Genomic DNA, 27,179 nt, shown 5'->3' with positions numbered 1-27,179 from the left:
TACTTAGCCTACTTCATTACAATTTCAATGCAGAAATTTGGCTTTTTAAGGTGTGATATTCCAATTTGTACTTAATGAAATGATCCGAATAGTTCTTCTCCACCACTAAATGAGTTCATATCAGAGAAATACAAAAAGTCAGGTAGCCTAGTGCCCTTTACTGAGCATTATTGCATTTATTCTCAAAGCTAAAATGATACTGCCTTATCCTAAACTTCTTTTTAACTCCACATTGGTAATGCTAAAGCGCACATGCAGCCTCCATCCTCCCCCCTCCTGTGTGGTTTTACGCTTTTGATCCCAGAGGGACCTCGCGTTTTACATTCCTGGCATTCCGACCTCAGTCCCTCCTCGGTTACTTATTATCGCCGCCTGCTCTCTCCACAGTCATTTCACAGCGAGAGAGGACCGCGGCAGCCCGTCTGGGGGAGGAACATGAGACACGTTTGACTCGAAAAAAAAAAACCTCATGGAAATAGTGGAATTACTCTGAATGTTTTTACTTCGAGATCAAGAACAACATTTCATTATGATGAGAGCGTGAGCTGGTAAGAAGAGCGTCTCTTTTTCTTCCTTTGTCAAAACAGAAAGAAATGCGCACAAACATGTATAAAGTAGCTTCATCGTAACTTCTGGTTCAAATTTCTGGGAATGTAATGTTTTTTTTTAATGGAATTAAAAGCCATTTACTGTGTTTTAATGACGACACTTGTGCCATAAGACTAAAGATGAAGTTTACAATGCGGTTTTGTGCGCTTTTGCTCCCCCGTGAGATTGGAATTTTTGGCGCATGCATTTTTTTTTATTTTTTTTTGCCTGCTGTGGAAAATGTCTCCACATCTCTGTATTGTCGCTGTTGGGGAAGTAGACGCAAGGCTACATTGTTGTCATATTATACTCGAGCTCAAACATTGATCAGAGTCAGAAAGGAGATATGTTCACATCACATTCAAGTCATTGTTGCAAGTGCACGTTGCAGTGTTGGGGCTATTGCAAAGGCCTACATGCCTAAAACACAACCTTTATTCTGTATGCGACTTCACTTGTATGGATAGACTATACCTAGTTGTCTCCTGTTAATTATTTCTAACTGATTGTACTTTATTCTCTCATTCTACTCTGTTCCAGGTTAACGGCTGACTTATTTAAATATTTTCAAAATAAGAAAGAGCTCCACGAGTCTTTTGAGAAGATAACAAAGTACGCAAAGCATTATGTCGTCCACTGAAGAGCCGTCTGGCACGGTCCTGCACCGGCTCATCCAGGAGCAGCTGCGCTATGGTAACCCCACAGACACCCGCACCTTATTAGCCATCCAGCAGCAGGCCCTGCGTGGAGGCAGTGGAAGCAACAGTGGGCCCAGCAGTGGAGGCGACATGGGCAGGAGCCCACGATCCTCTCTGGAGAGTCTCACCCAGGAGGACCCTCCGTTCCCTCAGCTCTCTGCGAGGCAAGAGCCCCAGGGCCAGGAGCACCAGGGTGACTACCACCACTCAGAGAGTGGCTACCAAGTCTACCAGCTACACGGGGAGGAGCTGCCAACTTATGAGCAGGCCAAGGTGCACTCTCAGTATCTGGCCTCTCACATGCTCCTGCATGAGGGGGCCTTTCACGAAGAGGCAGATCTGATGGACCTGAAGTGCAGCCATGTGCGGTCCCTCAGTGAGCATTGCATGCAGATATCTCTGGAGAGGAATGATGCAGCTGCTAAAGCAGAGGCCATCAAGAGCACCTCTCACAGCTACCCTGAACTTCCTTACTATGCACCACAAGTCCTCCAGAGCACGAGGCAAAGCCTGGACAAGCGCAGCCCACCTCCAGAGTACTCAGCCCCCATCCAGGGCCAAGGATTTATCCCTCATCAGGTCCAGGAGCCGGTGCAGGCACAGCAGCACAGGTACAAAGACAACTTGAAGATCATGTGTGTTATTGCGTGTGCATGTTTTTTAAACATTACATCATGTTCTATGGTGTGGTTTTTTAACTAGAGCCAGACTTTCAATCATCTTCCCGGACTTATCATTGTGTTTCACATGCGTAAACACATACTTATCAATGTGAGTCACACCGTAGCGTGCGTACCGACTTGCTTCTTGAAATACTCCCTAAAGAGAACAAGTCTAGCCCTGTAGGTGTTTGTAATGCCTGGCATAGTGGAACAGGATAGTTTCACATGCTTGTGTTGCCTTGGATGCTTTTACAAAAGTATGTTCCTCATATAGGCTTTTACATTCTTTACGGCCACTGGAGTCATCTTGTCTGCTCGCCGATAGACAGGAGTAGAGTGATATTTCAGATGACTTGCTCAAAAATAAAGTTCACACACCTTTAACTTTAGCTGGCAGCCCACAAATTCAGATGCACAATTGAGATATGAATTTGTTTTTTTACTCACCAATGTCTCTCTAATAGGTATGTCCAGTCGGCTGAAGTCCCCTACAGCACATTCAGCACCCTGCCTTCTGTTGGCTTGGAGGAACCTAACCAGGTGGAGCTGCTGCTGATGGAGAATGAGAGGCTGAGGCAAGAGTTGGAAGTACACAGGGAGAAGACTGGCCGTATTCAGAAGGCAAGGAGAAAAAATCAATTTTTATTGCTGCTGACATCTTTTTCCGGTCTTGTTGAAGGAGAAAAAATACTTAAGCTACCTTTACATTTCACTTTGGGGGATTTTATTTTACCCATTAAACACAATACAAAATTAGGGGTGGTCACAGCATACGAAACACAATTTCAGATCAAAATAATATTCCAAAGTTATTTAGTTACTGAACAGCCATCTCAAGCCACCTGTCTATGAAACACAACCCCAGTCAACAGTTGTCTCTCCAACGTCCAACTCCAGGCACACTCCCTCATCTGGATGGGACAGATGAGATTACCAGCTGCTACCTTCCATACCACGGATGCACAAACGGAGGTCACAGCCTGCTACTGTGTTTACACACTCCTTTCATTGTGGAGCTGACCTTGTAGAGGCCAGAGTGCGTGTGTTTTAGTTCCAGGGAGGCCATAGATTTTCAGCGTAATCTAGGGCTTGTCAGACAGCAGTCGATTGGGTTGTGACCCACACACTCGGCTAATGGGGGTGGGGTGGGGGTCTATGGCAGGTGGTGGGCTGCTGTGTAAAAAGTGAAAGGTTTCGTTTGTTTATCCTCATTCTCTCCTCTTATGATCAACTCTTAAACCAAACAGGCCTGAAATGAACACATTTTCTTGTTCAACATGGTTGAACAACAGCAATAGAGACATTTGACACCTCAGCCAATCTTTGTAAAATCCACTCCACTCTCTGCTGGAGTTATGTCACATAGCCATTGCCTTGTCTCAGCCTCAAAGAATGATAATTGCCGGGGTTGGAAAGTTTCTCCGTCAGGCCGCAGCCCTGAGTAAACATGCCTCTGTGACTGCTATAATGGTGGGTCTTTCTTTGCCGTTTCCACAACCCAGGAACAGGCATGCACACCTTCCCTCCGCTGGCAGCCTTCCCAGACCTCTGTGTGTGTGTGTGCATGTTAACTTGGGCTTTGCGGTGTGTTGTGTACGTGCGCGCTCCTGTGCGATCACACACCTGGAACTAGAGCTATCAGCCCACAGGAATGTAGATATAAATCAGTCTCACAGGGAGTGGTGCTGGCTTGAATTCCTTCTCACAATTATACCACACACACATAAACACACACACACACACACATACAGAGTGTACTGTATACACACAGTTCCATATGTACCCATATAATACATATATGTACAGTATATAACCAAAATACCTCTTCTCCACCTTCTTTTTTTCTGTGCTTTTTTTCTTCCAATCCTCCCCCCCCATCTTCTGCTCTGTTCTTTCTTTTCTTCCCTTTTTCAGTTGGAGCAGGAGATCCAGCGCATTTCAGAGGCATATGGGACATTGATGCAGGGCAGCTGTAAGAGGGAGAATCTGCAGCAGACACTGAGGAGGAGGCTAGTGGCTGAGATCAGGAGGCTGCAAGATTTTAACAGAGACCTTAGAGGTATGGACAACTGCCACACCCACACACACACACACACACACACATGATACCACATCCACCATAATATCAGAGCCAGACATAGTTCACAATGTATTCTAATTCTATACTTTGTTTCGCTACAGAAAACCTGGAAAATGCCAGAACACATGTTGCAAAAGAAGTAGAAGCAGCTGACCATAACCAGCACATCATGGCCAAACTCCTTGAACAAAGTAAGTATGTCATTCTGTTTGGCTGGACTCCTCTCCCAGGCTCTCCGTTACAACCTCCTTTTGTAATCAAAGTGCTTGATTGGATCAGCTCGTAGCATAGCATGGGGCCCTTTTTGTAGCTAAGGAGGCCATCTTGCATGCAGGAATTCCACTTGCATAACCTGAGCTTATTTGGCGAGAAGGCTTAATAATAGGGAATTCAATCCATGCACCTCTTGGCAAAGGGAAACGAGCAGGCTCTAAATCACAGAGCAGCAGTGGAAGTGGTAGAAATGAGGTTCCACCACCTGTTGTTAGTGTGATTTATGTTGTCTGTTTAAGGAACTGGACTCAAGCAGAGTGGTGGTGTTTGTATGGCCTTGATGAGGAATGCGTTGTGCTATGTGGGTCAAAGGGATAGGGCAGCTTTCTCCCCCTTCCGCCTCCTTCCTCCTCTCAGCATTCCAGGAGTGCTTGGCTAAATGAAGAGCACTAGCCGCCATGTAGCAACTCTGGTACTTATAACTGTTGTTGGACTCGGGGGACAAATTATGGATTTACGCTCACATGTGTTGTAGAAAGAACTTTAGGCAGATTTGGACTATTAAGATCATGTCCACATTCATCTAACATGTGACTAACCTGGCTTTTCTTTCACTTCAGATGAGGAGCAGAACTTTGAGCGGGAGCGCGTGGAGCGGGAGCTGGAGCGATTGCGTTCCACGGCGGAGGAGCAGGGCCAGAGGGCAAAGCGCCTCGAGGAGGCCCTGGACGCAGCTCGTGGACGAGGTCGACAGCTTGAGGAGGAGTTGAGGAGGAAGAGGGCTTATGTGGAGAAGGTGGAGAGACTTCAGAGTGCGCTGGCTCAGCTACAATCCACCTGTGAGAAGAGGGAGAGCCTGGAGACAAGGCTGAGGACCCGACTAGAGCAGGAGCTGAGGAGTTTAAGGGCCCAACAGGTAAATATCATCTCCTAGGAAAACTAACAAAAAGCCTCATTTCTGTACTTTATCATTGAAGTAGTTTTAGCATTTTTTCCATCTGTTTCAAATCCACTCTCTCTCCATTTCAGAGGCAGTCCCAGCCACCAGGAGTGACCATGAGCTCCCTCCAAGAGCGCTTGCTTGAGCGCGAGGAGCGAATCCTGGCACTCGAGGCCGACATGGTGCGCTGGGAGCAGAAGTACCTGGAAGAGAGCACCATGAGGCAGTTTGCAATGGAGGTGGCTGCCACTGCCGCTGCCCAGAGGTAAAGATCGTTGACTTTTGCTTGACATTTGCCGGAACATCCTACACATACTTTTGCCATGTGTATTATTTTCGTTTGAACTAAGCCCAGGACATTACCTTTTCCTTTGCAGAGACACCACCATCATCAACCACTCGCCTTGCCACTCCTCTAACAACAGTTTCAACGACGACCTGCCTGTTGCCGACTACAGGAATCAGGAGATGGAGAACAGGATCCGCGCTCTTTACGCTCAGATTTTGGAAAAGGACGCTGTGATCAAGATCCTCAACCAGCGGCTGCATCAGGACCAAGGGCGGAAGGACAAGCAAAGTCCCCGCACAAACCTCCTGAATACAGCAGGGGCACCTCTCCGACCCGCCTCCTCCACCCCCTCCATCAGCACCACCATTAGCAACACAAGTAGTAGAGGTAAGGAGCATAATGTTGCCTTTTTAAATAATTCATTTGGGTGGTACTAAGGCTTAGCAGCCTAGTACTTCTTACATTACACACACACACACACACACACACACACACACACACACACACACACACACATTGTATGTTCCATTCAAATGTACTTCTGATCTAGAACAAGGTGCTTAAAAGTGTCACTAAAATCTTCATAATCGATGAGTTAGGAGCATTTCTGACAGGTCCTGTTGTCTTGTAGGTAAGAGTCTTTCAGATGATCAGACTTTGCCAAGCCATCAGTTCTCTGCTCAGTCTCAACCTGCAACGCTAGAACGGCAGGTGGAGGGAACAAAAGCCAAAGAGGCTGCCAGCACAACTAAGCTCAACAGTGGTGAGTGATCTATCAAATATGCATGAGTGTGTTTGTTTACGAGGGCCAATAATCCATCCGATAACGCCCTCAGTATGAAAGTAGAATAATAAACGATTTGCACATACAAATAAATAAGCCTTCACAAGCTCAGACTCCACTACACAAAACACACAAATACAGCCTTTAGGTATACTTTTCATGAAAGGAGTTTTAGACCTCGGCTTCATGGATGTTCTGATTGATTAACCATGCTGCTGCCTAACCAGCCAATCAGATACCATCTGTCCAGGTCATGGTTCATAATGTGGGCTTTGAGGAATGTGCATGGTTAGGAAATAATGTGGATCTATTGACTGAGCATATTTACCAGAGTGGTCTGTTTGAGTGTGGAAAATCTCTGTTAACCTTTAATCGTTGATAGCCGAGCTGTATCTGGGACATTTTTCCACTGTTTAAGCCTTACAGCATTTATATAACTAGTCATTCTTTCTTTTTTTTTTAGACAAGGCGCCTAAGAAGTTGCTATTAAACCCCTTCCAAGGCCTGGATGAGCTGGAGTCAGAGGCAGTGGAAATCTTCATTTAAAGAACTGAGGGGTTGATTTTGAAAGGGGGGGGGGGGGCAATTCTAGGAATCTGTGAAGAGTGCAAGTCTTTGAATAGAGAGTGGATTAAATATTGGATGCAAGAATGTCGTGGAAAGAGGCCAACGCACAAAAAAGGACTGTTTTCACATTTTAAAAGACAGAGCTGTGCTCCGACTCACTCCCTCTCACTAAACTGGACAGCTGCAGGCGGTCTGCCCGGCTGGGAGATAAAAGATTAATCTTCTGAGGTACTCGGACAGTATTGTGGATTGTAATTGGGCAACATGTTCTCAGAGTGTGTATGCCAAAATATTTATAAAAAAAAATATATATATAAAATTGCTGCTTTTTCCCCCCTTTTTATTACCCACCTGTTTTTCTCCTCTCCAAATCCAGTGAACTAGGAAGCTACATATTTATCTTATCTGGTTTCCACATTCCCTTATATAATGACTTCAGACTCATGCTCTTCTAGATAAATGTCCAATAAAAGGTTATCTATGGGACCTCCATTCCCCATTCTCTCCAAAAGAACATGTCAATTTGAGTAACTTATTTCCCATCAAGTGGATCTTATCTGTTCTTATACAATTTACTTCTCTTTGTTCAATAACTTAAGCTTATAACACATGAAACACTGCTGATTTAGATGCTCTCGCTGTCCATGCTGCTGACGCCCGAGTAGCTGGTTCTGCAAAGGCTCGGCAGGGTGGGAACAGTCAAATGCATAATATATAAAAGACAAAACTGACACAGTCATGGTGTTGTTTGTGATTTTGGAAGGGTGTCGCATCATGGTGTTGATTTCATCATATGTTTCTTCTGATGACTTTCCTTCTCAAAGTATGTTTGCATGTGTGATTACAGTATGTGAGTGTGTTTCCCCACGTGGTGATTCTGCTGGTTTGGTCACCATTGTGGGAGAAAAGTTGAAAACTACACCATGTTGGTTTTTTGTTTACTGTGAGCTTTGGACTAACAAACAGGTTAATTATTAATATTATTATTATTATTATTATTATTATTATTATATATTTTATACAGATGTTTGTATTGCTATTTTAGATTGCTTTGAGCAGGATGCCAAAGAGTTTTATGTATGTTTGTTGTAAGTTATGTGACGACAATCACGGTCATGTCAAGCTGTACACAACCAACCAAGTGTTGACTTTAAACAGACATTTCTGTGAACTTCAAAACAATATGAAGGTTATTACAGTTGAATTCATGCAACATTTCATAAAGCAATAAAATATTCTAATATACATTGACAGTCTCAGTGACTTGTGAACAGTTTAATTTTGATCTTGGTAAAAAATATGTACCTATTATTTATTTCCTGACTTAAAGATTATCTCAAAATTACTCATACTTGTTTAAAAAAAACCTCATAGTTTTTCTGGTGAATGTAGTCTTCCTGTTTTTAGGCCCTCCTGTCTTTCTCAGTGTCACTCTATGTTCTCATTGCTGTTCTCTCATTCCACCACAGAGAAGTGCTCTTCATTAATGAATACCATAGCTGCATTCTTTTGGGTTCAACTTTCTCGGGTGGCCTGCTCTCTTGTTCTCTCCTTGCCATGAAGAGCATGCTTGACATAGATCACATTCACATAAGGACACGTAACCCTATAAGTGACAAAGACAGGTTTCACCCAGATTAGCTGCTAACGCCTTTTGAAATTCCTATGTGCCCTCCATCCACCTTTGCTTGCATGCATTCCTAAATGCTTTTATTGTCTCCGATTTAACTCACACCCAGAGGTGTTCACCAACTATTTCAGGACATGCCATGGGATATATAGATGAGATAATAGAGGGCTCTGTTATGTGGTGTCTGTTTCAGGATGGATCTCTCTAACACACACACACACACACACACACACACACACACACACAAGCGACACACACACAGACGCACACAACAGAGCCACAGTTATCACCGTGTGCCAGTTTTGGGGCGTACACCAGTTTGACAATGAGACTTCACAATGCGGCCGGACAATGAACATTATGGTGTCATCATTTCACTCCCGTGTTTCACCAGATGTTCTACTGCGTGCAACATGTGTGTGAAATATAAAACATGGCTGCGGTAGAAAAGATTTCACACATTTTGGTTCATAAATGCAGAGCTGAGTGGAGCAATAAGTCGCGAGACTCCTTTTTGCTCATTTGGTGCTCCCATCTCCATGTAGAGTGAGGAAATAAGACAGCAAATGTCTCTGTTAGTTCAACATAACAATTTTTTACTGTTACTCCGGTTGAGACATACTAAAACGTGGACAAGAATAGTCGTGTGCGCATACACAAAAGCTCATTGGGATTGAAGCTGAGTATCAAAACATCACAAGAATACAATAGATTAGTACCTGCCTGCTGGAAGTTGAGTTTATTAGTGAAGTTTTAACATAACACAACACAACTCATCCTCAGATACAGACCTGTATTAAGTTAAAATGTCGGTAAGGGAGCTTTTCGGCCAGTGTGATGTGGACTTTTCTTTTGTATTCACATAATAAAACAGAGAGCAACAGCAACACTGGTATTGTTTTCACCTTGTGTGTGTGTGTGTGTGTGTGTGTGTGTGTGTGTGTGTGTGTGTGTGTGTGTGTGTGTTTGTGTGTAAATAATGTGTTCGTGGAGACACCTCCTGTAGCGGGATTACCAAAAGATTTTGACTACTAGGAGTTTTGTTTGTGTGTCTGCAAATAGATTTTGTCACCACAATAGTGTCACAAGCGTGCAACATGCTATCACTTTACAGATGTGTCATTGAGATCAAAATGAAGGTTGAGTTCTAAAATGGGTGGGGCCTGAGCAAGGGTGCTGGAGGTACAGGGGTAGAAATTAGGGATTGGCTCCCCACACTCTTGGGCCAAAACATCAACCCAGCTGGTGTGATCTCCAGTGGTCTCTAAATTCAACACACTTTATTATGAACTCACTTTAATTATGTAACGTTTTGGCCTGTAAAGCTTGTGGGTGACTGGTAATGTGCTGTTTTTCTAGTTCTTTTCAATACTAAACACCAGTCAATAGGACTTTAAGGTGTGCGAGAGCTCTGTTGGATGTACTGTACTGTTACATTTCAGAGCTGTTCTGAAGGCTCCTGATTTAATGTAACTGAGTGGCATCGAGGAGCCATCACACACTCTTTTTAAGTCATCCATTACTGTGAATGTTCTGTGCCAGCTTGAAAACATTTGCCACGGATTTGTTATTCACACCTGAGCAAGCAAAGGTTGATTGTATCCTGCTGTGTGTAGTGTGGTTTGATAATTGGATGCATGCCTGGACTTGGGCAGAGAGGATATGACTGATGAGATAGTGTGGATGATTTTGACAGAGAAGCTTGTATGGGAAAACACAGAGCAGGAACTGGTGGTATGTGAGGTGCCATCAATCTTATTTAGAAACTGGGAGCTCTTATCTGGCATACTGACTGACAACATTGTGAAGACTCGCCAACATTCCTCTGTGAATGACATGTTTCGACTGCAGCTCTCGCTCTTTCCCGGAGTGGATGTGATGGAGGAGGATACAATGTAAATGGGAGTCACGGGTCAAATTCCTGCTGTGCTCAAACTTCCAAGAAAATTACATTTAATCTACTTTTTGGAACAGTTTTCCCTCCGTTCTTTTGATCTGTCACATGGGAACCTGATGTTGACTGCGGCCGTCATGAAAGGAATGGGTTTGTTGCTGTGTAAACCGTGGAAATGATCTTCTCACACTGGGTGTTTGTGTGCACTGACGGGTTTATTACCCCCTCCTAATGTTTACAGTTTAACAGCACATTCCTATTAAACATCAGCCTTTGAAGTTTCAGCACATTCAGCACATATGCGGATGGTGAGTGATTATATCAAAGTAAGAAAGAAGTTTTTGGAATGCAGAGTGTAACCGACTCACATTGGTATGGTAACTAATTCTGGCCAAAACTCATTAAGAAAGAAAACTACAATTCGTATTTCAGTGGATTAAATAATAGCTCTGTATACTTATCACAAGCTTGTGCACACATCCAAACAGGATATAAATGAATGTTGAGTAAGTGTGATGAGATATTGATCGACTGGCCTCCTCAGGGCAGATATATGTAGCTCTGATTAATGGACACATGGAATAACTTGTCAGATAAACAGGAAGTAGATATCCCCCAAACACCCAGTGGAAAAGTAAGTAACTTTAAACTTTATTTCAGACTCAATGGGATCCATATCACAATAAAAACATTCACAAACAAAAGTGAATCCACAAAGCCCTGTCCTTTCTTTCTGTTGTCGTAAAGGCACAGCATGTTTTTGGACATTGGTGATACATGCCCAGAGGGACACAGGAGAGTAACTTGTCAACACCTGCTAAGGCTGCAGCTGTGATTGGCACTCCTGTTTGTTCAGGGGCCATCTGTTAAAACCACAGACATGACCCTGAGCACATATTTCAGCCACACGGCCCTCATGTGGGCTTCAGTGAAAAGTCAGTGTGATGAGATATAATGCCAGGTCAGAGTGCCAACTTCTATGATTTTGTTTTCTTTAAAAAAAAGCAAGTGTCCTAAATGTTATACATTTTGGTATTCTTAAATTGTTCTTTTGTTGAAAATCATCTGCATCTTTTATAAAACTTAGCCTGCATTACTTACTGGACATGTACAAGATGCACAATGTGTCAATAAATGGACATGTTTTGGACTCCTGAAGTCAAATATCCCTACATACATTAAGTAGTTAAAAGACAGAATTCAATGACTCTTTTATTATTTACACTCACAGATCCTCTGAGAATATGTGCTCAACCTCCTGGAAAACATGTGTTCTATGACTTGGGGGGGGGGGGGGGGGGGGGTAATTTATTTGTTAACTGCTTTACACATGCACACACACACACACACACACACACACACACATTGGTGCGTAGGTCATGTTTTGGGAATGTATGACTAGGGAACTGAGGGGGGTTTGGTGTGTATTTTAACACAGTAGGAAATTGTAGATTACAACTGCTTCTGTAGTTAGGTGATAGCCAGGTGACTCAAATAGCAGCTCAAATAAGACACTTGGAAATTTGCTCTCTGCATTATTTTAATAAAAATATTAATAGTTATAACATTATAAAACAGTGTATAAAGCACTTTTAGAATCCACAAGAAGCTTCTCTTTTAGAGGCATGTCTCTTTTTGTCTCAACTGAGTAATGAGAGATAGACCTACTAATTTTTATTATTTACATTTACATACAAGTTTTATTTAATGTTCTGTTTCTCAATATGTATTGATAATGTAATTCACATTATTGTTCAGTGTGTAGGAATTCTTGCAAATGATATCTTAATCTTTGGGACTTCCCTGATTGGGCCTGCTGTGAATAAAGGTTATAGTGGTAAAACTTTTCATGTATGCACAATGATTCATAATGTAATATAAAAGCTATCTTTATGAAAGCACACACAGATGAAATCCCATCAGTTACCCACGCGTTTGACTATCAAATGATTCTGAAAAATGAGAAGCGATTTTTCATAGCACTTCTCCTATTTACAAGTCAATTACTGCCGACGAAGCCAAAAGATTTAAAAGCTAAAAATCGCCATCTGCTGGAAACTTTCCACATCTGCACTTATTCTGTTTAAAAATGTTTTCGGGACGGTAATACTATGCGTTAAACTCGTTTATTAATCATATTTCCTAGTCAGTAACTCCCACATAATTCATACGCAATAATGTGTCTGTTGATGGCATTACTATCTTGTTAACAATAACTTTAATGATAACTTCATTCATCTAAAATGCATGTTTGATGCTTTCATATGTCTACAGTCCATCCCCTACACCAGCCTTTGAGCCGGTGTACGCCTGACAACAAACCGTGCGTACCTATCCGTAAAATCCCGCCCATTCAGTCGCCACAACAACAACAACGGTTAGCTAAATTAGCTTAGCGCTATTGTTGAGGTTGGAAGATAGTTAGCCCGTCCGTGTTCTTAATGAGCATTACAAAACACGGTCTGACAACGGTAAGAGCTGTTACGTTGAACTTAAATCCAGGATGTGCTCCGTCGTCGGATGTGATTCGGGCCGTCGCAATGCGCAACGGTTCAAGTTACCGGAGGACCCAGAGAGGAGACTGGAGTGGGTTCAGTTTCTCGCAACAGCCAACATGCAGCGGTTTAAAGAAGCGTCCTGGACAGACATTAGAATTTGTAGCGAACACTTTACAGATGACTGTTTTAACAACATGTCACCGAGCCAGTCAGGTTTTACTGGCAGGGACCAGCTAACGTTAAATCCCAATGCTGTCCCCTCACTGTGTCTCAAGTCAGAGTCAGAGGAACCTGAGACAAGTCTGCAGAGCCCAACACGCGCGGTGAGTCTGCTGCTTTGAGAGCAGCAATTATAGGGTCTGTCATCACATTATCACTCAATGCTGCTGCACCCCGCGTAACGTTAGAAGCCTACACCCTGGGTTGGTTGTACATGAAGCCCAAACTAAGTGAATGAAGTTAATCCTCACGTTGAGTCTAACACCAACATGTTTGGGTGGTCACGTTAAGAGTAACGTGATGCATTTAATTGCCAAGTAACGTTACAGTAAATGTACAAGAATCGTCCTATTTCCCACAGATAGACAAGTAACGTTTGGTGTTTACTTGTTTATCAAATCAAGTTAAGATAGTTCATTATATTGTCAAGTAATAATGTTTTAATTTTTCCTTTCTAATATAAAAACTCATATGAGAGAGATGTACAGGTTTTTATACTGTAAGTATTTTCATGTCAAGGAGTGCTGCGGTACTAAAAGTACAGTAGGATGTACTTAAACAAGTAGAATATCAACACAGTAATAATAATAATAATGTATACTTTATTAATCCCGCAAGGGGAAATTACAATTTACACTGTGGTTATTACACACATTATACACAGGCTTGAATTACACACACATGCTCAGTACCTATACATGCACTAAATGGAGAAATGTCAGAGTGAGGGGGCTGCCCATGGAAAGACACTTAACAGTAGCAACAGAAATGCAATGTCCTCTCCTTTTACACGCTCAATATGAAATGGGTGCAGATCCCCATCTTTTCCTCAACAAATTGACTAGTAATGTCAAGCCACCTTTTGTGTTCTTACATGTTGCCTCAGATGTTGCTTGTAGTGGGAGGAGCAACATGCCATGATTGGCTTAGCCGTACAATGCTGCCACACAGTAACGTTAGTCCTATAGTGATACTGTGTTATCCCACTGTCCACTTTTACATGCAAATGTAGTCATTTGCCATCCACTTGGTAAGTATCCACATTGTGTGCAAAGCTCTTAAACATTTGAATGCCAAACATGTACTGTGGTACCGTAACATCGACCAAACGCATTTTGGTTACAACTACAAGCTTTGACTGCTTGTTACTTTGTGTAGGAGCCTGAGGAAACCACAGAAGTTGCTTATCAGCGTGATCAACTCAAAATATGCGATGGCCCAACTTCCTTTTCTGAAGAGTCAAGACTGACTTCTACGGGTAAAAAAAAAAAAAAAAAGTGTTATTACAAATGAAGTAAAGTGAAGGATTTTCTGACACTTTAAACTTTATTTGCAGCTTCTGAAGGAAGCCCAGTCCCAAGAGGTGTCTCATCCTCAACTGATTCTTCAGATGGTTTTTATATATCCGTATATCGCCAGATGCAGCCAACAAATACAAATTTTGATTTAATGAAAGAAAAGTATGTTTTCTTAACATTCTGCTCATTTGACTACTTTGTTTTACATCGGGATGGGTTACGTTTAATATTCTATTTTCTTTGATTTTTAGAGCATCACTTCTGCAAATGAAAGGAAAATATGTTATTAATGAAAAACGTCTCCTCAAGATGTTCAGCCACAAGTGCCCGTCATGTGGTTCTAAAGTAAGGATGGAAAAGGTCACCCGTGGGGTGCTCATCATCTTGAACCAACAGTGCCTTCAGTGTGACTACAGCAACCAATGGAAAAGCCAAGTCAATGCCAGCGTCCCAACGGCTGAAGATCAACAGCTGACAGAAGTAGTAGAAGTAGACCTAACTCCAGAGACCCAACAGGTAGGACTTGAATAGTCCGACATCCTACAACATATCTCAACACACTGCTATCTAAAGAGTTACTGTAAGGCTCCTTTTAAATAGAATCGTGCATCCCAGAAGGTTTTTGAAACAAAATCACACCAATGTACCCTGGCCAATATTTTGACAGTGTTATGATTACATATTTTTAAATTTCTTTTCTTATTGTGTTATTGCAATGTTATGCAGTTCATGTCAGCTATTAGCTTCTCAAATTGGAGGCTTTGCTTCTTTTCTTTGTCATAACATCGGAAACTGAATTTCTTTGGCTTTTGGACTCTTTGTTACACAAAACAAGACATGCTACAACATACCCAGACACACTGTTTGTAGCTTAAGAACCCTGAGAATGCCAAAAGAGAAGAACACACACACACACACACACACACAGCCCTGTTAAGTATTGTCTACATCCTATTTTTGGGGGGTTTTAAAGACTGTTTAGTTAGAATGCCAACACGTCATCTGCTTGCACCTTGTTTTTTTAGTTGTAAAATTTAAAACAGTCTGCTGTACAGGTTCAATATATTTTATTTATTATTATTTATTTCCATTTATGTCATTGTATTACAGGCAGCGTCAACAGACAACCCCAGCATTATCACAGAAGTCCCTGAGATTGTTGCTGTTATTGATGACAAAAGTGATGCCATGGATGAAACGGGGGAATCGTGTGATCAGGGAGATTCAGACGAGGATTGGAGGCCGAAGAATTTGGTTCTGGATAAAATGCACAAAAATAACCATGATGACAAAACTAAAGAGAAAGAAGATTATGGTTATCCTCCACTTATCTCCAAACACGGTCAGCTCTGCACAGAGTGTGGAAAGTTTTTTAATAAACAGAGGCCTCACACATGTGAGCACATAATTAAACCCTATTCTTGCAATATTTGTGGTAAGAGATGCGTTAGCAAATTCACGCTAAATACTCACAGCAGAATCCACAGTGAAAACTATGAGCATCGGTGCAAATACTGCTACGTTACATTCAAAACAAAGGTGGACAAGTTCAGTCACGAGCAGATCCACCTAATTGAAGGAAAACCCTATAAATGTCCCGACTGTTCAGAGACATTTGCCAAAAATAAGGAACGCAGAATCCACCTGGAGGATCACAGAGGCCCCCCACAGTTGAAATGTAACTTCTGTGGGATTGAATTCCTCTGGCCACTTACTCTCCAGAGACACTTAGCGGTGCACACAGGAGAGAAGCCGTTTAAGTGTTCAGTGTGCCAACGGGGCTTCAACCAGCCAAGCCACCTGAAATCCCACATGCGTCTGCACACGGGGGAGAGGCCTTTTAAGTGTCAGCACTGTGACAAAAGCTTCAATCACAACGTGAGCTTGAAGAGTCATGTCCAGCGTTACCACTCATCCAATTCTGGACGTGAACGTAAGACAGAAAAGATTAACAAAAGGGAAAGTGAAGCTGGTGATGTTCAGGATGGTGGAAGTAACGGAGTTGCCGAATCAGGACTTGACAATGTAGAGGAAGAAGACGACACGGAAGAGGAGGAGGGAATGTACAGACCTAAAAAAAAAAGGAAAAGCACAGGTAGGCCCATAGGAAGGCCTAAGAGCTATGAATCACGCAACTTTGTAGAAGGCCAGTGTTCAAACACCAAGACTGGAAATCTACAAGAATGTGGTGATGAAGAAAGTCAGTGTGAGCCGAGGTACCGTGACACATCCTTTGATTCAGCAGAAGCGATAAAAAACACAGCGAGATCGAGGGGAAGAGTAAAACATCCCAATTGTGACTCCAATTTTGATCCTGAAGAAAAAAAGAACAAGAGGTACAGCAGCCAGAGCCGTGGTAACAGCTCTGGGAAGCGTAGGGGAAGACCAAGGAAAAATCGTAAACAATAGGGTTAAAATGAACAGAGCAAAGGAATTAATTATGTCAATGTCAAGGTTTGGCTGAATACTCAATTCTGATTGGCTGCAGGTTTTGCATTAAAAAGTGATGTAGGTCGGACACCTAAGTAGTTCCAGTCAAACTGTCAAATGTGTGAAATGAATCTCTTAAATCTTGATATAGATTCAGCCATGACATGGCTGGCTTGTGTTGATGTTAAACACACTGTCAAATTATATTTACGGCCCACTGTATGTACACTTGTCAACCATACAAAATGTTATCAACTTTTAATCTTGCTAGCATAACTTGACTGTTGTGGCTCACCGCTGAGCCAAAGCAAAAGGGTTAATATATAGGATGGGAAGGATTGTACTTTGTATTGTATAGATGAGTGTCACCAGGAAAACATTTGTATTGCAAAACTTATGAAAATATAAATTCTTAAAAAATAATGTGGCAATCCATTCATTTATTCTTGATAATAGACACATCATTGAGCCTTAACACCAAATTAACAATTGTGAAAAGAAAGGAGCCGTATAAGGTGGATGTTCATACAGAACTGGACTGATTTCCTACAGACAGCATGTACACCTAGGCCACGGTGTAAGTCCGATTCCGTTGCCTTTTACCATTAAGAGAAGCTGCTGCTTTAGTTTTAAAATACTTTTGAATCATGTTACTCTGTATGTATACTATGGATCAAAGTGGATGACAGTATAATGAACAAGTGCCTGTGGGTTTTTTCCATTGTAAATGTCCAAGACTTATAAAACTCATATGTATATGATAATTGATCTGTAAACTGCTTAAAAACGTAGTCAAACGTGCTGCTGAGGGGACAGAGTTACTTCCAGTGTACATCTAACAGGTCATCTTTTGTAATGAATATGTTATGGTTGGGCCATAGTTCAATATAAGAAGTCATCGTTTTTCAATGGAATTGTAATGAGATATTGTGATACACAAATATGTTGTCTAAATTGTGAATACTATAACGCAAGCACCTACTAACTCAAATTTCTTAGTAAATATGTATGTATGTATATATAAGATATTTTGAGGAACTATCATTTAAAGATTGTGGTTTTGTTTTTATATCAAGATGTGTGCATGCATGCAAACATACTCAGTGTATAGCTGTAACGTTGCACTAAAAGTCTTAATAAAATGAGAAAACACTCAGTACTGTTTTTTCTGTCAAGTATTATAAAGGCAGCCTATACAAAAAAGGGTTCACCACTATTTATGAAGTAACCAGAAAAAAATGCTTATCGTTATCGTGATATTTGTATGGAAAAATAGTTTGATTAGAGTGATTTTACAATTTCAGCTATATTTGAATGAACACAAGCTCGAATATCGCGTCTGAAAGTGATCTAACTTCCAGACAGCTCAGGATCAACTACATTAGGAAAATGTAGTTTGTGAAAACATGATGTCGATTTTTCAGTAGGCATTCTTAATTCAGCGCAATGACTAATAAGAAGTTCGATAACACGTCCAGAAAAATACAAGCATTTATTTGTATATATGAGCCATGTATTACTTTGCAATACTGCGTTAAAAAAACAATAGTAACGATAAAATCCATTACGCAATCCAATGTTGCTATTTCTCAATTACTGAAAATAGAAGTGCCACCTTCACTAAATGCATGCGCGCTCACGCGGCCAGGGGCACACTCTTCCCGTCAGAGGGTCTCTACTACACATTTAATATTAACAGTCTATGGTCTCTACCTTTAGACGACAAGCCGGTATACGCCTAATATCAAACCACGCAAACCCCGCCATTAAACCCCGCCCATTGGGCCCTCAAAGTACCCGCCACTCTCGAGAGGCACTGATGGCTATTGGCTAGCTGTTAGCTAGCTTTTAGCTGTTTGGGACCACGTCGGGATAGCAGAGTCCTCACCGAGGCCTGTGTTCCAGTCCCCGTAAACGTTAAAACTGTCCGGCCGCTTTTAAAACTAAAGGGACATAACTTAAATCCAGGATGTGCTCCGTCGTCGGATGTGATTCGGGGCGTCGCAGTGCCCCACGGTTTAAGTTACCGGAGGACCCAGAGAGGAGACTGGAGTGGGTTCAGTTCCTGTTCGAAGTCAACGGGCAGCGACTTAAAGAATCGTCCTGGACTGATATCACTATTTGTAATGAACACTTTACTAATGACTGCTTTGAGCTGGCTCCAGGGACTGGCACGGTCCATTCTAAAGCCCAGTGCAGTCCCATCAGTGTGTGTCAAGTCCGAGCCAGACGAACCAGAGCCGGATCAGGTGAGCCACAGTTGTGGTGCTTCTACTTTGAGATTTTAAAGCTGTGTCCCTAGTAACGGTACACATATACCGGTAAATGCACAATTTTCTCATTCAGACTTAACAGCATATCAACCAAATGCCACAGACAGACGTTACTGGTGTTGATAAGTAACGTTATTTTCTTTTCGGATTTGTTTTGATATGCAAACGGAGTGGACAGAGTTAATTATCACATTGCCTGACTGGCTCTAGCACACACATGTAAACAAACCGCTCAGCTCCATGAGGATTGGAAACAGTAAGACTGCAATGCATAAGCGCAAATAATGCTGGAATAAATAGGCCTAAAGAATGATTAAAGGTGCCCTGCCACACAAAACCGTTTTTACTTGTATTTATTATTATTATTTTTTAATATTTTAGATTTTATGTGTTGTGTTGTTAATGTGAAAATGAACTGCTACCTACTCTGTCAACTCTAGCCACTGAAAAGAAGTAAGCTGAGAAATCAGGCCAATTACAAAAGCTGGTCAGTCATGTTCCCTGAGCTCATTACTATTCACGAGCTCACACAGTTAGGTAAAGGAACCTGATAGCCAGGTTCTCATTGGCTAGCTGTTAGCCAATCAGAGTCAAGCAGCTTACCTTGTTTAATATGAATGAGAATTGGCACAAATCAAGCTTCCCGCATGCTGGCTTGAAACAAGGTAATACTAAGTAATGAAATACTTGTGGCAGGGCACCTTTTTAATATAACAGATAGCTTATAGGCTATATATGACTTAAACATTGTATGGGTTACAAATATTTACATGTTGAAACCATGTGTTTAACCCTTTTAAAAACATAATTTAATTTAAGGGTTTGATGCAATGGACTGATGTTAATTGTTCATCTTAGTGACAGCCTGGGGGAAGAAACTGTTCTTGTGTCTGGTTGTTTTGGACAACAGAGTTCTGTAGCGCCGACCAGAGGGGAGAAGTTGAAACAGGTTGTGGCCAGGATGAGATTGGTCTGTAGTGATGCTTCCTGACTGTTTCCTGACTCTAGAGAAGTGTTAGTTGGATTTCTCTGCAGTCCTGACCGGCAGGCCGTTCCTCTTCTGTTTGGTGGTCAGTCTAAACCAAACAGTGATGGACGTGCTATACAAAACTGAATCAGCAGCTCCTGAGGCAGGTTGGACTTCCTGAGTTGGAAGTTCATGCTGTGCTGAGCCTTTTTCCTGATGGTGTCTATGTTGGACGTCCTACTTCAGATCCTGAGAGATTGGAGATCTCAGAAACCTGAGGGATGTCGCCAGGGTAGCTCAGTTGGTAGAGCAGGGATTCCACAGCAGACGTTGTTGTTGTTGTTGTTGTTGTTGAGTATGGTGAAGGGGGGTTCCTCCTAACGTCTACTGTCATCTCCACAGTTAAGAGGGTTTTTCAGCTTTGGGTTCTATAAATAATATAAACAGACAGTGTACAATATATAGACAGATATACAGATGAGTAAGGTGCGGATGAATAAAAATGACATAATGTGCAGTTGGAAGTGACAGTGTAATAAATAAGTATGCACAGTGCAGAATATTGTCAGTGATGGGTTATATTGCAGGAACAGCTAGCAGTGCTACATTATTAAAGAGTCTGACTGCCGTGGGAATGACGGACCTTCGGTTGCATTGAGGGTGCAGCAGTCTGCTGCTGAAGGAGCTGCTAGCTGCTGTGTAGTACTGTAAGGTTGATCCATTTGATTAGAACAATGCACATTAATCAACACTTCTGTAAATGCGCCTGTGTTAGCCAGTCGGCTAATTTTCAACTGGGGTCCTAGTTACCTAGCATGCATGTTTTATGGTGGGAGGAAAACTCCACACATGCCCTGCCCGAACCGGGGATCGAACTCTGCAGTGCCAACTTGCTGTGAAGCAGAAATGCTAACCACTGAGCCACCGTGCTGATTTAAAGTGATGCTTTCAATGGAAATGTTAATCAAACACAACTGTTGGTGTATTGTCTGTAACTTTTGTTACTACAACTCAGACAGTCTATGCTACAACTACACCTTTTTTACTTTTGGTACTTTGTGTAGGAGCCTGAAGGAACCATAGAAGTTGTTTTGCAATGTGATCAACTGAGCACATGTGACAGTCCATATTCCTATTCCGAAGAATCAGAATCAACTTCAACGGGTAAGAAATTTGACATTATTATGTTTTTGTTTAGAATTTTTTTCTTCCCATGTGAATAATGAACATTACATTTTATTTACAGCTGCCCAAGAAAGCCCTGCACCGAGTGATGCTTCAGATTCTTTCGAGGCTGATTATGGTCAGATGCTACAACAAATTGTGAACATTGATGTAATTAGGGAAAAGTAAGTTCATCTTTTCTAAAGGAGCAGTGTGTAGAATTTAGGGTTGGTGGCATCTAGCAGATTGCAACCAGCTACCCCTCTGCTCACCCCTCCCTTTCCCAGCGGGAGGGTGGATGCTCAAATGTAGTTGCCGAGTGAGTCACCGAACAAATCAGGCGACATCTTGTTAATGAAATATAAAGTAGATTATTGCTGGATTTGGCCTCATGTTTACCACAACGCAGCATTGGAGCAGAGTTCCAATAACCGTCCGCTGAATGGCGTTGAAGCCCAAGTGTTGCTGCTTGCGCAGTGCGCCAGTGCTGACTTTCAGTGACTACATTCTAGTCTACCACCACCACAGCTTTAGGCCTTTAGGTAACGGAAGAATGTGCCAGGCCCTTTCTAGAGCAAACACAGTTTGGTTTGTCCGGCTGTTGCATGTTAAAGGGCTCATGCCAAACAAAAACACAAGGATTCTTAGTTTGTTTTTAACAGAGTGAGCTGCTGAAAAATGACTGAACGACATTCCTTTATTCAAATGAACAAATGTGTCATTTTATCAGAAGTGACACTGGAATTTCATTTAACCTTAAATAACAAAAAAGAATAAAAACATTAAAGTTAGTGATTATATACAAATGAAAACATAGTTATGAACAATATAATCCATTTCTGCCCCCTTCCCCCCCTGAATCCTAGACACTGCTCCTTTCAACAGTTGTACTTTTATTACACCTCGTGTATCTCACAAGCTTTGGTTTAATCACATTCTTTTTAGAGCTGCACTTCTGCATACGAAAGGGAAGTACGTTGTGAATGAAAAACGTCTCCTTAAGTTGTTCAGCCACAAGTGCCCGTCATGTGGTTCTAAAGTAAGGATGGAGAAGGTCACCCATGGGGTGCTCATCATCTTGAACCAACAGTGCCTTCAGTGTGACTACAGCAACCAATGGAAAAGCCAAGTCAATGCCAGCGTCCCAACGGCTGAAGATCAACAGCTGACAGAAGTAGTAGAAGTAGACCTAACTCCAGAGACCCAACAGGTAGGACTTGAATAGTCCGACATCCTACAACATATCTCAACACACTGATATCTAAAGAGTTACTGTAAGGCTCCTTTTAAATAGAATTGTGCATCCCAGGAAGTTTTGGAAATAAAATCATACACAATCTACACTGGCCAATATTTTGACAGTGTTATTAGTTTCTATATACACTACCAGTCAAATGTTTGAGGTCACTTACAAATTTCCATTCCCCTCCATTATAGACAGAAAACTAGCTGATCTGAGTGGGTGGCTGATTTTAATGCAATATCTACATTGCCCATCATTAGAAACTATTCATCCAATGTTCCAAAGGCACATTCTGTTTACCAATCTGATATCATCATTTTAAAAAACTAACTAGAAAAACATAGGAGAACCCGTTTGCAATTACGAAGCACATAATGTAATCTAAAAAAAAACAATGCAACTAATCTCAGCTGGTAGTCTGTCTACAATGGAGTGCAGTGGAAATTTCTAAGTGACCCCAATATATATATATATATATATATGTTATATATATATATATTATATATACTAATATATACGTATATAATATATATATATATATATATAATATATAATATATATATATATATATAATAATATAATATTTATAATATATATATTATAGCTATTAGCTTCTCAAATAGAGGCTTTGTTTCTTTTCTTTGTCATAACATTGTAAACTGCATGTCTTTGGGTTTTGGACTCTTTGTCACACAAAACAAGACATCGCTTTGGACTCTGGGCAGTTGGGATTGGCTTTTTATAATATGACTAATATGACTATAATATGACTTTTTGTAAATAGACTATTTATAGACTAAATAGTTAATTGATCTTTGTTTTTTTTGGTTTTTAATATTCATCCTGTACAAACTTTGAAAATGTTACATTTTATATCCATACCCATTCTTGTCATATCTTTTACAGACGGTGTCAACAGATGACAACAGCCAAACCTTTTCTGACGAGAAGAGGGATTACACGGGTGAAACGGAGGAATCAGATGATGAAAGTGACAGGAATTCAGACGAGGATTGGAATCCAGCGGAGGATCTTCTTATGGCTAACGAGCTTCATGATGAATCGGAGGATGAAACCGGAGAGGAAGAGGAAGAAGATGATCTTCCATTTGCGTCCAAATACAGTCAGCTCTGCACAGAGTGTGGGAAGTTTTTTAACAAACAGAAGCCTCACACATGTGAGCACAAAATGAAACCCTACGCTTGCAATGTTTGTGGAAGACGATTCATTAGTGACACCGCGCTAAATCTTCACAGCAAAATCCACGATGCAAACTATGAACTTCCATGCAAATACTGCCACGTTACATTCAAAACAAAGGTGGACAAAATCACCCACCAGCAGATCCACCTAAGTGAAGAAAAGCCCTACAAATGTCCCGACTGTTCAGAGACATTCGCCACCAATAAGCAACGCAGAATCCACCGGGAGGATCACGGAGGCCCCCCACAGTTAAAATGTCACATCTGTGGGATTGAATTTACCCGACCCTACATTCTCCAGAGACACTTAGCGGTGCACACAGGAGAGAAGCCGTTTAAGTGTTCAGTGTGCCAACGGGGCTTCAACCAGCCAAGCCACCTGAAATCCCACATGCGTCTGCACACGGGGGAGAGGCCTTTTAAGTGTCAGCACTGTGACAAAAGCTTCAATCACAACGTGAGCTTGAAGAGTCATGTCCAGCGTTACCACTCATCCAATTCTGGACATGAACAGAAGACAGGTAAAATAAACCAAACTGTAAGCGACAGCGGTCACGCTCAGGAGAATGTGAACATGAGAGGAGCAGACTTTGAACGTGATAAAGATGTGAAGCTGCAGAAGCAGAGCAAAGTTATGGCAACACGTAAAAGAAGGAGCTCAGGTAGACCCATAGGAAGGCCCAAGAGAAATGTCGCAGGGAACGTGGTTCCGGCTGGGGAAATGCAAGGCCAGCCTTTAAACACTAAGACTGCCAGAGATAAGGTGCGGAAGTTACAGAGAACGCGCTGCAGTGATGAAGAAAGTGAGGATGAGCCGACCGAAAGCGACGTGTCCTTTCACTCAACAGAGGAGGAGGAAGAGGAGAGTAGCGAGAAAGTGACAATGAGAGTAAGCAAACCAAGAGGAAAGGCAAAACATTCTGACGGCGATTCTGATTTTGAACCACAAGAAAGAAAGAAAAAGAGGTACAGCCGCCAGACTAGTGGTAAAAGCTCGGGGAAGGGAAGGGGAAACCCAAGAAAGAATCAAGTAGTGAAAGACATGTAAAAACATTTGGAAAAAAAGGTTATATAGTTAAACATTTATTAAAGTGCCCATATTGTGCTCACTTTAAGGTTCATAATTGTATTTTGAGGTTGTACCAGAATAGGTTTACATAGTTTTATTATCAAAAAACACCATATTTTTGTTGTACTGCACATTGCTGCAGATCCTGTTCTCACCCTGTGTGTTTGGGTCTCTGTTTTAGCTACAGAGTGAGACATCTCACTTGTTTTAGCTACAGAGTGAGACATCTCACATCTATACTATCTTTGTTGGGAGTCGCACATGCGCAGTAGCTAGGTAAGATCCCATCAGCTAGATAACTTTATCCAACCTTGGTCAGTCCATGGCAGGATTAGCTGGGAGACGTCTTCTAAACGAGGGACACGTGTGGAATACCTGCAGAACAGGGACGTGGAAGTAGTTCTTTTGGAGATTATGGTGAACTAGTGTGTGTTGTAGCAGTGTTTTTCCATTGAGAACGAGCTAGCATGTGTCACGGTTAGCCACCTCGTCTCGGCTTGTGACGTAGAAAGCCGTGGAGATTTTGAACAGCTCACCCGGAGACTGAAGGCAGAGGACATTCAGAAACCTGTATTTCACTCCAAACAGCATGGATTTTTTTTTCTTTTTTCCCAAGTTTGTTTGCGTGTGGAAGCACCAGAGACACAAAACAACACCCCACATTTTTTTCATAAAATGGGGACTTTAAGACAAATACAATTTAGAGTGTCATGCAGTAGTTGACTGTTTTTCATGATGTATAATTTGAACAATTTAAGATGAGAAACTGCACATGCACACTTGGGCTGGGGTCATTATAAACTTGCTGTTACAACATGAGCCTGTTCAAGGTGGGACTGATGCGCCTTAAGGCCCCCCCGCTGTCTGTTTGAAAGTTAAGACAGATGGGGGGGGGGGTTGTTGCGCCTTTAAGCCGGCTGTGGATGTAGTCACAGAGCTGAGCCAAGTTCTGTGTGAAAGGGACAGCCAGCATGGCGGGACTAAGTTCCATGCAGTATGATGCTCTAGTCGACCTACGGGGTCCGGACGGGTTTACGTGGCTGATTAACGCTGCCGATCGGCTAACACACACTAGACCCACGCCTCTAATGCTACTGAAAGCAATATTTCTCCTTCTAGGATAGCAACGGCATGAACTCGGATTGGCTTTCCCTGGCGTTCTAAAAGATGTCTCACACACCAACGCACAAGTATAAAGACCAGGCTACTTACGTAGACTACGGTGAAAGCTCTGCGTGGAGCCTCCGCAGAAGCACAAAACGGCCTTTACCCAGACACAGAGTAGGGCAAGTCATGCCTTTGCCATCCTAGGAAACGCAAATTTTCCTCCCATAATGCCGACATGCAATGTAAAATCACACTGGCCTGCTGATGTCAATTAGATTTCATTTGAATCCTTTTCACAGATGTTAACCATGGAATCAACCTGGGTGAAATTAGATTAAACTGGGCTGGTTTTAAAGTGCCTGTTTTCCTTTTGGGTTAATGTTTTTTTGTGTTGTAAATGTTCAAGAATTCTATAATACTGTTATATTGCAATCTGAAAGTGTGGGTATAGCACTAAACATTTCCTGTGAAAATACACAGAAAGAAATGTGTGTTAACTGGAACCAAGCTTAGTTCTTTAGAGAGATGTACTAGAAGAAAGATTTCTGGTTTCACTAAGGATCTGTTCTCAAAGAACCATCAAAAAGTTACACGAAGAACCTCAATTGGTGCCCAAAATAAGTTGTAACCAACTTAAAGTGTCCAATTTTAAGAGTTGTTTTGTGGAGAAAACTAAATAAAAAAACTTGGACAGAGACATTTTAGAACAGTTGATATACTTTTTGTAGCACAACCCATGTCTTCTGGTAGGACACAATACTTTAATTGCTTTGTTTTATAACTGCCATATAAATGCAATTCATTATCACACCAACCTATCAGTTATGATGATTAATAGTATTTACCCTTAAAAGGAGGGGGAATTGAGAATAATTTACAACAATATCCAAAGGTATGGCTCTCATTAACAATGGAAATGTGAGTTAGGCTACAGAAATAAATAAATAAATTGCTTACAGTGCTGCATTCAGTTTAAGGTAGGTTTGATGTAATTGAGGCGAGCAATGCGGTATACTGATTAGGGATCTTTGTTTTACAGTATCAACTGTCAATCACAAGGCTGAATTACAGCATATGGATCTAGCTTTTAAACGGTATTTGGGAGACCACGTAATTGACTGTACAACATTTTTTCATTGTCAAACTTATCAAAAACGATAGGATTGCTTTTTTTTTTTAGTAGACATTCTTAATAGGCCTACAAGGTTCAATTGCACGCACAGAAGAAGTAAATCATGTATTTGGATAATGAGTAATGTTATTTAGCAAAACCTCATTGATAAAACTACCAAAACAATGCACTTTTTAATTTCCTTATGTAAAATCGAAGCACAGTAATGTTGGTTCATCGTCACTGAATGCAT

The 27,179-nt window shown here is 41.6% G+C and overlaps 3 protein-coding genes across 4 annotated transcripts; all 3 read left to right on the top strand.

Annotated features, from left to right (window-relative positions):
* The first annotated feature begins 324 nt into the window (after positions 1–324).
* LOC116698630 (angiomotin-like 2a) lies at positions 325–8,070 on the top strand. Of its 2 annotated transcripts, none has more exons than XM_032530671.1 (10): positions 325–548; positions 1,129–1,897; positions 2,413–2,569; positions 3,863–4,007; positions 4,130–4,219; positions 4,862–5,157; positions 5,271–5,446; positions 5,607–5,857; positions 6,102–6,233; positions 6,718–8,070. In XM_032530671.1, exons 2-10 carry the CDS (start codon positions 1,215–1,217, stop codon positions 6,798–6,800), a joined length of 2,013 nt encoding a protein of 670 aa, XP_032386562.1. In that variant the 5' UTR covers positions 325–548; positions 1,129–1,214; the 3' UTR covers positions 6,801–8,070. The 2 variants fall into 2 exon arrangements, with proteins under 2 accessions (XP_032386562.1, XP_032386561.1); XM_032530670.1 differs by having other exon boundaries at positions 5,559–5,857.
* Positions 8,071–12,848: 4,778 nt separating this feature from the next.
* LOC116698626 (myoneurin) lies at positions 12,849–17,585 on the top strand. Its single transcript, XM_032530666.1, has 5 exons — positions 12,849–13,166; positions 14,221–14,320; positions 14,399–14,522; positions 14,612–14,876; positions 15,471–17,585. Exons 1-5 carry the CDS (start codon positions 12,849–12,851, stop codon positions 16,767–16,769), a joined length of 2,106 nt encoding a protein of 701 aa, XP_032386557.1. The 3' UTR covers positions 16,770–17,585.
* On the top strand, positions 12,864–26,173 carry LOC116698631 (zinc finger protein 569). The gene is made up of 7 exons (XM_032530672.1): positions 12,864–12,935; positions 18,847–19,039; positions 21,095–21,194; positions 21,277–21,379; positions 22,140–22,404; positions 23,344–24,730; positions 25,398–26,173. The coding sequence occupies exons 1-6, from the start codon at positions 12,886–12,888 to the stop codon at positions 24,685–24,687; spliced, it is 2,055 nt and encodes a 684-aa protein (XP_032386563.1). The 5' UTR covers positions 12,864–12,885; the 3' UTR covers positions 24,688–24,730; positions 25,398–26,173.
* The last annotated feature ends 1,006 nt before the right edge of the window (positions 26,174–27,179 follow it).

The sequence above is a fragment of the Etheostoma spectabile genome, chromosome 12 (assembly GCF_008692095.1).
Source record: "Etheostoma spectabile isolate EspeVRDwgs_2016 chromosome 12, UIUC_Espe_1.0, whole genome shotgun sequence".
Lineage (NCBI taxonomy): Eukaryota > Metazoa > Chordata > Actinopteri > Perciformes > Percidae > Etheostoma > Etheostoma spectabile.
Note: the sequence above shows the minus strand (reverse complement) of the source record. Positions and strands in the feature narration are given on the sequence as shown.

Bases quoted from the DNA above. Each gene is read 5' to 3' on its own strand.
- LOC116698630 (XM_032530670.1), top strand. From the start codon at position 1,215: ATGTCGTCCACTGAAGAGCCGTCTGGCACGGTCCTGCACCGGCTCATC. The intron at 5,447-5,558 runs GTAAAGATCGTT...TTTCCTTTGCAG, and splicing joins GCCACTGCCGCTGCCCAGAG to AGACACCACCATCATCAACC. The intron at 6,234-6,717 runs GTGAGTGATCTA...TTTTTTTTTTAG, and splicing joins CACAACTAAGCTCAACAGTG to ACAAGGCGCCTAAGAAGTTG.
- LOC116698626 (XM_032530666.1), top strand. From the start codon at position 12,849: ATGTGCTCCGTCGTCGGATGTGATTCGGGCCGTCGCAATGCGCAACGG. The intron at 13,167-14,220 runs GTGAGTCTGCTG...TACTTTGTGTAG, and splicing joins TGCAGAGCCCAACACGCGCG to GAGCCTGAGGAAACCACAGA. The intron at 14,523-14,611 runs GTATGTTTTCTT...TTTGATTTTTAG, and splicing joins TTTGATTTAATGAAAGAAAA to AGCATCACTTCTGCAAATGA.
- LOC116698631 (XM_032530672.1), top strand. From the start codon at position 12,886: ATGCGCAACGGTTCAAGTTACCGGAGGACCCAGAGAGGAGACTGGAGT. The intron at 19,040-21,094 runs GTGAGCCACAGT...TACTTTGTGTAG, and splicing joins ACGAACCAGAGCCGGATCAG to GAGCCTGAAGGAACCATAGA. The intron at 22,405-23,343 runs GTAGGACTTGAA...TATCTTTTACAG, and splicing joins TAACTCCAGAGACCCAACAG to ACGGTGTCAACAGATGACAA.